The 12,833-nt window shown below is 42.6% G+C and overlaps 1 protein-coding gene across 1 annotated transcript in view; it reads right to left on the bottom strand.

The window, feature by feature from the left end:
• Positions 1–9,877: 9,877 nt before the first annotated feature.
• LOC126399481 (elongation of very long chain fatty acids protein 6-like) overlaps positions 9,878–12,833 on the bottom strand; it is a 23,802-nt gene continuing 20,846 nt past the window's right edge. The window contains exon 4 of the mRNA XM_050059492.1: positions 9,878–12,126. Coding sequence (XP_049915449.1) covers positions 11,702–12,126 — 425 coding nt within the window. The 3' untranslated portion in view covers positions 9,878–11,701. The remainder of the gene's footprint in view (positions 12,127–12,833) is intronic.

Genomic DNA, 12,833 nt, shown 5'->3' with positions numbered 1-12,833 from the left:
ACACACACACACACACACACACACACACACACATACACACACACATACATACATACATACACACACAGGACCAACACATGCATTAAATGGAGGGTGTCAGGGTGAGGAGGCTGCCTTGGACGGGCACCTCGAGCAGTTGGAGGTTTGGTGCTTTGCTCAGTGGCACCTCAGCAGTGTCTGGCACCTCTCCAGCTGCCACTCCACGCTCCATGCTCAGTCCGTGCAGGGATTTGAGCGTGTGTATGTGTACATGTGTGTGTATGTGTGTACATGTGTGTGTATGTGTGTACATGTGTGTGTACGTGTGTGTGTATGTGTGTACATGTGTGTGTATGTGTCTATGTGTTATGGAGGTAGATAACTTAGATATGTACATGTGTGTGCTGTGTGTTGTTATATGTTGTGTATGTTAGTTATCAACATGAATATAGTGAAGTGAAAAGAACATGATTTGCCTCCAAGATGCAGCAGAGTAAAAGTAAAATGTAGAGTTCAAGTCCCTCAAAGTTGTACTTGAGTACAGTTACACGGTTATTTAGTTACATTGCCCAGTCCTGCTCCATCAGCAGTGATTATTTTACTTTGAACCTGATGAGATTTAGTTTCAGTGAAAAACATAAACTGTCTCAAATATTAAATATAGTCAGAAGAGTCGTGACCCTAATCCTGTCTGGGCTGCAGAGTATCAAAGCTTCCTCACAGTGTGTCCATCCTCCGTGTCCTCTGGTGTCCTCTGTGTCCTCTGGTGTCACCTCCACCCACAGCTGGGAGACTAATGTGCTGAGCACACAAAGCTTTGTCCTCCGTCGGCCCACAGACCTCACACAGCTTCATATCTCAGCCTGGACGTTTACAGGACAGACACTGTGAGGCTGCTGCAGGGTCTTAACTGTCTGCAAGACAGATTCATGTGCTTACACTGTACTCAGGGAGTTAACTGGTCCTCAGTGTGGAGGACGGAGGATATCAGAGAGATGGATTATTACTCTCCGCAATCAATCATCAGCAGAGGAGAGGGGGCGGGGGGTGTGGCTGTGATACACACCAGAGTGCCTCCAAGAATACTGAGACAGAAAATAACTAACACATCCGAAGCACTTCACGTTGCTATGACTAAAACAGCTCCCAGTAATGACTGATTAAAGGTCCAGTGTGTAGGGTTTAGTGACATCTAGTGGTGAGGTTGAGGAAAAGAAAAAAGAAAAAAATCAAACATGGTAAACTTTTTGTCGGGACGTCGTGAGGCGTCCCAGACGTGGCATCAGTTGTCGCCCACTATGACGCACTGCACAGGATAAAACAAAGGATTATGGGAGTACAGTACGACACGTGTTCACAATCTGAGCCGACACCATGTGACACTGCGTAGACTTATAATCAAGCTGATATTGTGCCGTCTGAACCCGTCAAAAGGAAATGAAAACAATGATTCTTAGTTTCGGGGGATTATGAACTGATCAAAACATAGTTATGAGTGCTATGTACCATATCTGCCAACACATCCCTCTAAATCCTCCACACTGGACCTTAAAACAAAAGTATCAATAGCAGTGTAGAAATCCTGTGTTAAAAGTCTTGCATTCAAACTTTCATTTTCAGATTGAGCGTTAATATAGCAGCAAACCTTTATTTGCTGTGTAAAGATGTGGTGGAGAGCAGAGCACAGACTGAAGCCACACTCACTCTGTACGTGCTGTCATCTGAGCTTCTCTGTGCTTTGTTGTGGCAGGCCGGTCCAGCTGTGCATACATGTTTAGTGCATGTGTATTTCCCACTGGCTTGCTCATCGCCACCAGTTACTACCAATGGCTGGACATCACCATCGCAGAGGCGTAGCGCCCGGCCTCCAGTCCAAGCATGATGACTAATATATGAGATCTATAAACCCAAAACGTAGAAACAGAAACTAATCTGCAGATAGTTTGGAACAATTTTTTACTCTTAAATAATTGTTGGATTGACTGAAATTTAGGAGTTGAACTGTCAATCAGTTTCAAATTCCCAAAAGTTTTTTTGGTACATTATATGAACAGTTAGTTTCTCTTTTAACTCTGAAACCTGGAGAGACGTCACTTTTCTTTTTTCACAAGTATTTAAACCTTTGAACCCTGAAGTGCAATTTGTTTTTTTTTTCAAACTAAGGAAACATATTTCTAATTATTATTATTACATATTTTAAATTATGGTACAGAATTATTATGGTCATACTTGTTTGTTTCTATTTTGTGATTTTAATAAATTGTCTTGTTATTAATTTACTCTTTAAACCAATTTCTTTGGGTCATTTCTTGTTTCGTTTCTCGCTGCCTTCTTCCAAGGTTTTGAAAAACAACAAAATCAAGCTAACTGCTCCGGGGTCAGGTTTTTAGGTTCTTAAAGGGTTAAGACTTGATTAAATGTCACTATCTGTGACATGACAACAAAGAAATCTTCCCGTCTGACACAATGAACTGAAACGTTTTAAAACCATTATTGTAATTTATTCATTTAACAACATTTCAACATCAAGAGCCCTTAAACTGTTTTTCCCTTCAGTTGCAGTTGACAGTAAAATCCACCAGGGTTACATCAGTGTGTTTGACAAGAGACAAACTGTACCTTTAATGCACACACCAACATTACTGACCACATTATTAAACACATTGATTCATGATAGAAAAAAAAATAACAGAAGCATTGTTTGGCACAAAAATGACCCAAAATTAACTTCAAGTTTTAAAGGTGTTAAAACAAGTTCTGACCAGGAATCATTACCGACGTCACAAAACACTTCTGACAGTCGTCGCCCGGTGTCTTCTCAACATGATTGAACAGCTGATTCAGGGTAAAGACACAGGTTTAACAGAAGTGAGAAACACCAGTGAACTTCAGGCTACACTGGAAACATGTTGATGGTAAAGATAATTCAGAGCCCCATTTGTGCTCTCAGCTTTCCATACAGTACTTTGTGATTCAGTCACATAACGTAACCATACGGCAGCCTTTGTGGAAAAGTCAAAGCATTATTGTTTAGTGGTCGTCCAGCTGCAGGTGTTTCTGTAAGTCCACAGGCTCCACCTGTTAGAATATTTGCACAGTTAGTGTGCAGTGGCCTGCACAGATTTTAACACTGGCAAAAATTTAAAGGGGACCTGTTTTGCTTTGTCTTATATTCTGTCGTATATTTAACATTACATTGTCGCATGTTCACATCAAATGCAGTCAAAGTTTAAAATAATGAGGTAAACGTATGTAAAAGTAATTCCTGTGAGCAAAAACCTCAGACTGCTCTGAATACTCTTTATATGGCCGTCTGCTTCAGACACTTTACTGCAAGTGTTTACATAACATACACTGCTACATGTAGCTACATGCTAACGCCAGGGAAACAACTTGGTTGCTGACGTTGTTTATTTCTCCCTGATTTTGGATCGTACTCCTGCTGAAACATGTCTGGTTGTGTTTAGAAGCTTTTATTGGTGATTTTTGACCAAAGGAAATGCTGCTGTACTTTGTTTAGTTCATTCCCCAACAGCAAGTATAATGCTACATGTAGCTACATGCTAACATCAGGGAAACATGTAGTGTTGGTTTTCAAAATTAATTTCTCCCTGATTTTGCATCGTATTCCTGCTGGAACATGTGCAGTTGTTTTAAGAAGCTTTCCCTGGCTGCACGTACACTGCTACATGTAGCTACATGCTAACATCAGGGAAACGTACTGTTGGTTGCTGATGTTGTTATGATTTTGGATCATACTCCTGCTGAAACATGTCTGGTTGTGTTTAGAGGCTTTTATTGGTGATTTCTGACCGGAGGAAATGCTGCTGTACTTTGTTTAGTTCATTCCCCAACAAGTGTAATGCTACATGTAGCTACATGCTAACATCAGGGAAACATGTAGTGTTGGTTTTCAAAATTAATTTCTCCCTGATTTTGCATCGTAGTCCTGCTGGAACATGTGCAGTTGTTTTAAGAAGCTTTCCCTGGGGGCGTCGGTAGCGTAGTGGATAGTGCCGGCGCCCCATGTGTACAGGCATCGCCTCGCTGCAGCGGCCGCGGGTTCGAATCTGGCTCACGGCCCTTTGCTGCATGTCAGTCCCCACTCTCTCTGTCTCCCCATTTCACCCTCTGTCCTGTCAATAAAGGCAAAAAGCTAATAAAAATAATCTTAAAAGATTGCTGATGTCGTTATGATTTTGGACCATATTCCTGCTGAACGTTGGGTTGTGTTTACAAGTTTTTGATAGTGATTTTTCACGAAACAAAATGCTGTTATTTTCCATTACAGTCGTTACCCTGTTTCAGTGATGGTCCAAAAACACTGGGGTGCAGATGCCCCGAAAACACCGACCAATCACAGCAGACTGGGCTTTTTCAGGTGGTAGTTAAAAGAGACAGGCGCTAAAACTTTGTGTTTCAGACAGGTGGTTGATACATGTGTTCCAGCACAGACAGTACGTGGAACATAAATTGTTTTTTGAACATTAAAGCGTGTAAACATATTCTCGTAGAAACCAAAAATACAAACTAATCTGAACATGAGCACAACAGGTCCTCTCTGATTTCTTCAGGCAGACAGAAATCATGTAAATATCTTAGGAGATAAAACATGCTGCTGAATAACAGATAAAAGCAGTTTCCGAATCACCGAATCACCCAGTAATGTACGTGCTGAGGTCACAGATGGGGCTGTTTGATGTTACAGCTGGAAAACTATAAATACCATCTTATCACAGCTATGTCCCTTTTTAAAAGCCACGCTCGCAGCAGAAAGGCCTAAGTGCCGAAACGTCAACTCCTCCTTCACAACAGACACACAGTCACAGTGGTTAAACCTTATGGCAGAACATACGTCTTCACTTCATACGTCTGTGCCACAATCTCCCTTAATATACATTTGTAAGCTGCTACAGCACAGTTATCACCTAAAAAGGACATGAAACACAGGACACGAGGACGGCATGAAATTACACTACACATGTCACAAATTAAACACACTCCTTTCAACATTAATGGCTTTGAGAGTCTACAGTGATCCAACATTTAAGAGGCAGAAATGGTGTCAAGATGTCAGCAGATGTGAGGAATGACGAAAAAGCACCAACATGACATTTGGATGGAGAGAGGAACAAAATGAACCACAGCTAACTGCACATCCTAATAAAATACTCTAATAACATCTACCAGGTGCTTTAACTTCAGGTCTGCTGGAAAATGTTTCATATTAAGAAAATAAATAGATTCTTATTATTTACAACAGACGTGTCGTCCTGCTTCGTCCCTCTTAGCAGCTCATTGAGTGCAGCAGCCCTGTCTGTTTTCTGTTTAACCACATCACCTTCTGCTTACTGGAGCTAACAGCTAACGGCTGCAGCTTAAAGTTCACCTTGATGTAGCTAACGTTAGCTAGAGCCTCAAATCACAGTGTGTCTTCCTTCTCCCTCCCTGCCTCTGCTCTCCTCCCCACTCGGAGGAGAGCAGACAGCAGCTCCAGAGACAATACTTACAAACCCGAGCTTCAAGGGAACCTGACAGCCCCAACTCCCTGCCGCATCAGCAAACTTTCTGTTGCTGCTGTTACACAGGTTAGACCCAGTGTTGTGGCTGACCACCAGCTGGTTGTGACACCCAGCGCTGGGGGGTTTGACCTGGCTGAATTCAACTGCTACAGCCGCTGACTAAAAGTAAATCTCTTGAGTTGGCTAGCTTCTTAATTCCTCTCGAAATTTGCGGTTGGATAAAGTGAAAGACAGACTGGGACGGAGTGAATACGCTACATGCAACTCTACAATGAAATAAGATTATGTGTGGGTATGGGAAACACTGGGTTACTGTATGAAGCATGTGTATGTGCCTGTGGTCGACTGGTAGGAGGAGCTTAGGACAGAGAGGAGAGAGCTGCAGGAGGAGGGGGGATTTTCAAATTGTGCCTTTTTTTTTTTTTGCCTTAAATTGACAGGACAGTGTGAAGTGGGGAGAGAGAGAGAGAGTGGGGGGATGACATGCAGCAAAGGGTTGCAAGCCAGAATCGAACCTGCGACCGCTGCAGCGAAGCCTCTGTACACGGGGCGCCAGCACTATCGACTACGCTACTGACGCCCCTGGAAACAAAACTTTGATTTACTTTAATTTCACAGATAAGAAACTATAAATTGTGAAGACAATAAAGCCTCCACACACTGTGTGTGATTTATCCTGGCTGAAATATGAGCAGAGGAAATCTCTGCTAGCTGCTAGGCTAATTTATACAATGTAAAATGCCATAGACTTGTGCTAATAATGTTAGCATGTTGTATTTGTGGGGAAAATGTGTCCAGATAAAGACAAGTGTTTGTCTGTGAATGCTGCGAGTTATAGTGAAGCTGATTTGTGTTTGACACTGTCTCTATTAAGCCATGTTTAATGTGTGTTTACTGTGTGTTTAATGTGCGTTTACTGTGTGTTTAATGTGTGTTTACTGTGTGTTTTGAGTCAACTCAAATTTGGAGCACTTCACAGAAACCCCACCACTGACTTGTGTTTTGGAGGTGTAACTGCAGAGTGAAACAGACACAGCACCGCACAAGTAAAAAATGCTCACAACAGGGTAGACTACTGATGCACAAGCATAAATCTGCCTTTAGAGGGAACAGTCCAAGGAAACGTCAGATTTTCAGACAGACTTCTTTGTGTTGATCAACAGACTTTTTTCTCTGGAAAAAGCTTAAAGGGATAGTAGCGACATGCTTTCGCTGGTCTCGCCCACAAGCGCGCACATGAGCGTGGTGCCCAGAGAGGCAGTCAGAGCTTGGATCACTACGGACGAGCAGTATGGAGATATTTTGTGGTTTCAATTATGTGTTTTTGGACGTTTGAATCTGGGGCGCCGTCAGCCTCCATTAGGTGGAGTTGTGTTGCTACCTCCTCTCCCCTTGGATCTCTGCAAGTGATGTGAGGACTCTAAAACTTCACCTGAGCCTCCCTCGGCATATGGGTGAGTAGATAATGGCTGAATTTACATTTTTGGGTGCACTATCCCTTTAATAAGTATAATTATAGAAGAATAGTACAATTACGTGATTGTACATATATTTCATATATATATAAAGTCAAGATTTTTGCGTTAAGTTGCTGTTTAATTTTGCATGTTCGATTCGAGTTTTATTTGCGTCTTTCTTTCACCTTTTATCTTTCAGTCTGTTTCAGTGGTAAGTGCTCTATAACTAAATCATGTCTGATGTTTGATACTGACTGAGACATCTGTGCAGGTGAAAGTTTACAGGTGCGTGTGATAATTGGATGATTAAACCTGTGTCAGAAGGACCTGCTGTTGCAACACAGTCAGTTCTTTCATTGGCAGGTCTAAAGTCCTGTAGAGCAAAGGTAAGCACCTGTAGTAGCAGCAGTGCTACAGTAGGTGCACACGAGTCATTCTGGGTGTGTCTGTCTGTATCTATTAATAGTTAACTGTGGGAGTGGAGGTCAGGCTCGTGTGTGTTGTTTCACCACAACTGAGAGAATCATTAAACAGATCCGCACTGTCACAACTGAACACAATACACACAGTATTTCTTTCTGTGCATACACACAAAAGGTTTTAAACATCTGGCTGCTGGTTTATGTGACTGACACCACAGACGAAAGCTCTCCTCATCATGACGAGGAGCTGCAGACTGACCTTTGTCCTGTGTAAGATCTCAGGTGAAATGAAGAAGGCAAAATGTGCGCGGTGTGTAAACATGATTTGGGACAGGAGGACTTTAAACAACACGTTACACAACCCATTTCCTAGAAGTTATTTGCTGTGGGACGGCTGTCAGCAGAGGAATGTGTCAGATCTTATCATTTAACAAAGTGCTTGTGTTGTAAGAGCAGACGTCAAGTCTCGGCTGTGATACACTCATCCTCAGTATTCAATTTTTAAATAATGAGTGTGTATGAGCGTGTGTCAGCTTCCTGTCACCACACAGGCTTCATAAAAAGATGCTCTGACAGCTTCAGACCAACATAGTGTGTGTGTGTGTGTGTGTGTGTGTGTGTGTGTGTGTGTGTGTGTGTGTGTGTGTGTTGTGAGTGCTAAAACTAAACATGAGAAAACACCCTTCTTTCGTTCAGTGCCTTGTGAAGTCTTCGTTCCCTTCTGGTGATCCTAAACTCACTATATTGCAGGTCACAGTTGTGCTCGGGCTAAAAACAGACACTAGGAGGAGTTCAACATTTTGGGTAACACACTTATTAGCTTTCTGTCTGAGTATTAAACACAGATCTGGAGTCAGGATGAGGTTAGCGTGGATCAGTCTAAAGCACGCTGTGTCTCCACTGTTTCATTGCTTCCTGTTTCACATAAACAGAAATGTTAAAAAGATAATTTGTGGTTTCACGGGGAGTTACATGCTGGAACTATTTCTTGTCAAACAAGTCTTGTTCTCACAGTAAGGTTGCCAAGTTTGGCAACACGGACACCATAAAGCTGCGTTTACACAATGAGTGACACAGCAACAGGTTACAAGTGATGTTCAATGGAAGCTAATGACATGAAGCTACAAACTGACGCCCAGCACGTGACACTGTGTAACGGCGTGACACGCTACAATTCAAAAGAGCTAGTTTCAGCCATTTTCAGCACTCCAGTGATGCTGTGAAGCGTCAACCAATCATATGTTTTTGTTTCTGGCTGAGGCGTTACCTAGCTTACTTAGCTGTTGCTATGCTAACATTTTGTTTACTGCAGTGCACACAGGAATGCAGCTTCTTTCCAAGAGCTGTGGATTCTCTCCTCAGACATAAACACACACTATTCTCATAAAAACACACATACACTTACCTGACGAACAGTACAAGTGCAATATCTGTGCATTATTTTATTTTATCTGTGCATTATCTATATTTATTTATTTATTTATTACCTAACCCTATTTATGCCCTTTTTATGCTGACTTTTGGTGCTGCAAAACAAATTTCGTTGTGTTTTTTATATGCAATGACAATATCTATCTATCTATCTATCTATCTATGAGAATGGGGCAGAAATAGGTGATGTTAAAATGCAGCTCAGATATTGATCAAAAGCAAAGATACCTTTGACCAAATACAAACTTAAAGGAAATGGCCAGCTTTAGAATGACTAGAAAAGCACTCAGAGAGTGCAGACCTCCGCCAAGTAGGTGATACTCCCTCCCCCTCTGCATCAGATTTTGCAGCCTGCATCACAGTTAGGTTATTTACATCACTATCATTATTAGGTTATATATGTCTTCACCACGGAGACACTGTGGTGTATTTATTTCGTTTTTATTTTGTACCAACACAGAATATAATATGTTTTTTTGTATTTTTCACTTTGTTTTTTTCCCAACACAGAACATTAATTTCAACTTTAGAATTACAACAATATTTAGCAAGTAGAAGAAGACGTGCTTTCCGGCCACCAGATAGCGCTATTTTCACTGTCTTAATTGCTGCTGAGGCACAAAACTCGTTCGGGGTATCGGAGGATAACAGCTAGCCAGATTTTTCCATACACTTGAAGTGCATGGAACCCACATTTTGAAAATGTATTAAAACTCCGCTAATGCATTTCAGAAACGTCACAACGGCTCGTCTGTCGTAATCCAAGTGCCCAACTCGCGCGAGACTAGCTGATGGCTAGTGGTGATGCTAGTTCTCGAGTCTCGCGCGAGTTGCCATGTAAACACAGCACTCCTGCAGGGCAGGCTAACTGACCACAGTGAGAAATGATGCTATAAAAGTGGAGTAAATTACGTCTTTTCAAGTCAGTGTTGCATGCCGCGGCTTCAGGGCACTTGGATTACGACGGATGAGCCGTTCTGATGTCTTTTAAATGCATTAGCGAAGTTTTATTACATTTTCAAAATGTGGGTTCTGTGCACTTCAAGTGTAGCTGTTATTCAAATGTGGGTTCTGTGCACTTCAAGTGTAGCTGTTATTCCAGCTAGCTGTTATCCTCCGATACCCCGAACGAGTTTTGTGGATTAAAAAACTGCACTGGACTTGTTGTCGGCATGAGGGTCAGTAAGTACTGTCTGTACTTTCATTCTAAAGTGGCCATTTCCTTTAAGTCGTTCCGTCAAGGTGCTTTTTTGTGCGTAGACACACATGCGCCAATGATGACATAACGATTTAAACAAGTGCTTCAGCAACACTTCAACAGTGACTCAACGAACATGTAGCTGGTCACGCTGTTGCTTTGTCACCACGTGTAGGAACAACAGTGTAAAACCTGTTCTGTTATTACTGTTAATAACAGCTGTATCTGGCAGCCTGCGCTGTAGCTGGAGACACTGTTGTTTGTCAGGACGTTCCAGCACATAACTCCCACCTAAACTCACCTGTGGGCGTTTTTACATTTCTTTTATGGAATGACAAATAAATAAGATTTTTAAAATGTTTTTTTTTGAGGTGTTACAAGCAGAGTATTTTTTTCACCTTCCTACTGCTTCCAGACTTCATGCTGAGCTGATTCTGACTCACTGGATGCAGACTGTGGCTATTTCAGCCGGCATTCTCTCCCCTGCTGCTAACTGCATGATACCGTTTTCCAACAACAACTTCCAGGTTAAAAATTTAAATGCCAAAAACAGCACGTTTTGACAAAGACTTGGATCGTGCAGTACGGCATGCTTGCTTTGCTCTTTCTGTGAATTGTTATAAAATTCTACAACAAATAAAACAACTTGCAAACACACCTCTGAGAAGCCCAGACTGCCACTCACAGGGCTCTCATGCTCTCCTGATGTTGCTCCATTTTCTGACATGGCCAGTCAGAGTTGATTTGCAAAAGCCACTTACAGCCAGCAAATCGTCTGCAGTTTCTTCCAGTGCTGTAGTATAATCAGGCTTCACCTCTACGACACAAATTATCAAAATAAATTTGTCTTTTTTATCAGTTCAAGTTGACAGTGGACTGCTGCTGTTTTCTGCTCTCTTTGCAGAGAATTAGCCATTTTAAAGACAGTGCTCGTCTCCCAACATGCAAATGTTCCACCAAAACAAGCCGCTGCATCCTGGGCTTCACACCGCCACAGTCAACTGTGACTGGTTTACAGGAATACAAACAAGTCAGAGTATTTTCATCCCCTACAGCAGATTAATAATGAGTGCTCCAGACCTTTCTCTGGCGCTGACACAGCTCTATAGATAAAGGTCTGGCTAAGCGAGATCATGCTAAGCTGAACATCCTGATTCCAGCTCTTTTCAGACAGAAAGCAAACGACTACATTACCCAACATGTCAAACTACTCCTCTAACAACTTAACATTCATACGTACTTTTTCTACTTCAGAGCTTTTACGTATAAATCATGGATGATTACGACATACAAACATTTGTTAACTACCTGTGACAGATATTTGGCCCTTATATGGCTGCTTTTTGTTAAACTGGTCGAGAGTCACCAAGGCAATCGTTTAAACGAGGTGAGAACGATGTTAGTCAAACACAAACATGTTAGTCCTCCATTCTTGTGTTAAATCAATTTCCGTACAGAACTCCCTACGAATCATGAGATAATGAACTGTGCGCTGGTCTCCTCTTTCCTACCGCTGTAAAACCTTCGATGTATCAGTGCTGAGCTACAGACGTCTGTAAAAAGTCAAGTGAAAATGTCGTAAAAAGAGGAGGACTGAGCGACCAGTTAACTAGTTGTGACTCACACATTCATGGCCCCTCGCTGTTGGTCGTTTCTACGTATGGCACGCTTTAATAGCACAGTACCGACATGCTACTCTGCCTTGGATCCTTTAGAGGAGCCTCTGAGGTAGGTGTTGTAGAAGAACAAGGCGAAGAGGACCAGGTAGCTGAGGTACATGAGAGAGCCCCACGTGATGTTGTCCATGTTGGACGGACAGCGCACCTCGTGCATCCAGAGGTACACCAGGCCGAGGACGGTCAGGCCCATCACCATCTGCAGGATCTGGGTGGCTGTGATGATCATGGCGCAGGGACGGGGCACCCGTAGGCCGGCCGCCCGGGCTGCGTAGTACGTGTACATGAGAGAATGAACCACGTAGTTCATGGTCATGAACCAGCCGCCGCCCGCCACCTGGTCCTTGTAGGAGTACCAGGAGTAGAGCAGCACGGTGATGTGATGGTACCAGTGCAGGAAGATGAGGCGCTGCTTCCGGAGGATGATGAACACGGTGTCACCTAAAAGAGGTGGGGAGAGGGAGTCAGTCGCAAGAACCAGGGCGGAAATGTTAACCTCAGTACGTCAGTACCAGCAGCTGATTTCGGAGAAAGTCTGGGTCAACACACAGAGCACATGCCAAATGTAAACACAACGTACATGCCTGGATGGACATCTCACTCTGCTAACTTCTTGCAGCAACACATCAGTTGCTCAATTTCAACACTAGGCTGGAAAAATGTGAATGCAGGCTGAAATTCATCTGTGCCCTTCTGTCGAGAGACGCAGCGACTAAAACGGTGAGGAACAAAAAGTATAAATACAACATTAATTCATTAAAGCAGCTGTGCGGAACTTTTTACCATTAATAAAACTGCCCCTAGTTCGTATCACCCCCCCTTAATCCGCATATTTATTTGAACCCAACAGCGACAAAAAAGTCTTTCTCTATATGGCTATTTAGCGTAGCCTCGCACGGGTCGGACACACAGTGGAAGTCAGCAAACCAGTATACGGCACCCGAGGCAGAAGTGATTCTGCTCGCCCGCAGCGGCGAAGAAGAGCTGTGTTTACAGAGAGTGTTCTCCAAGTAAGCGGTAACAGTTTTACCAGATGTACAGTGGTGTGAAAAAGTGTTTGCCCCCTTTCTGATTTCTTACTTTTTTGCATGTTTTCCGCACTTAAATGTTTCAGATCATCAAACAAATTTAAACATTAGTCAAAGATA

The sequence above is a fragment of the Epinephelus moara genome, chromosome 13, assembly GCF_006386435.1.
Source record: "Epinephelus moara isolate mb chromosome 13, YSFRI_EMoa_1.0, whole genome shotgun sequence".
Lineage (NCBI taxonomy): Eukaryota > Metazoa > Chordata > Actinopteri > Perciformes > Serranidae > Epinephelus > Epinephelus moara.
This window is presented reverse-complemented; position numbering and strand designations above follow the sequence as displayed.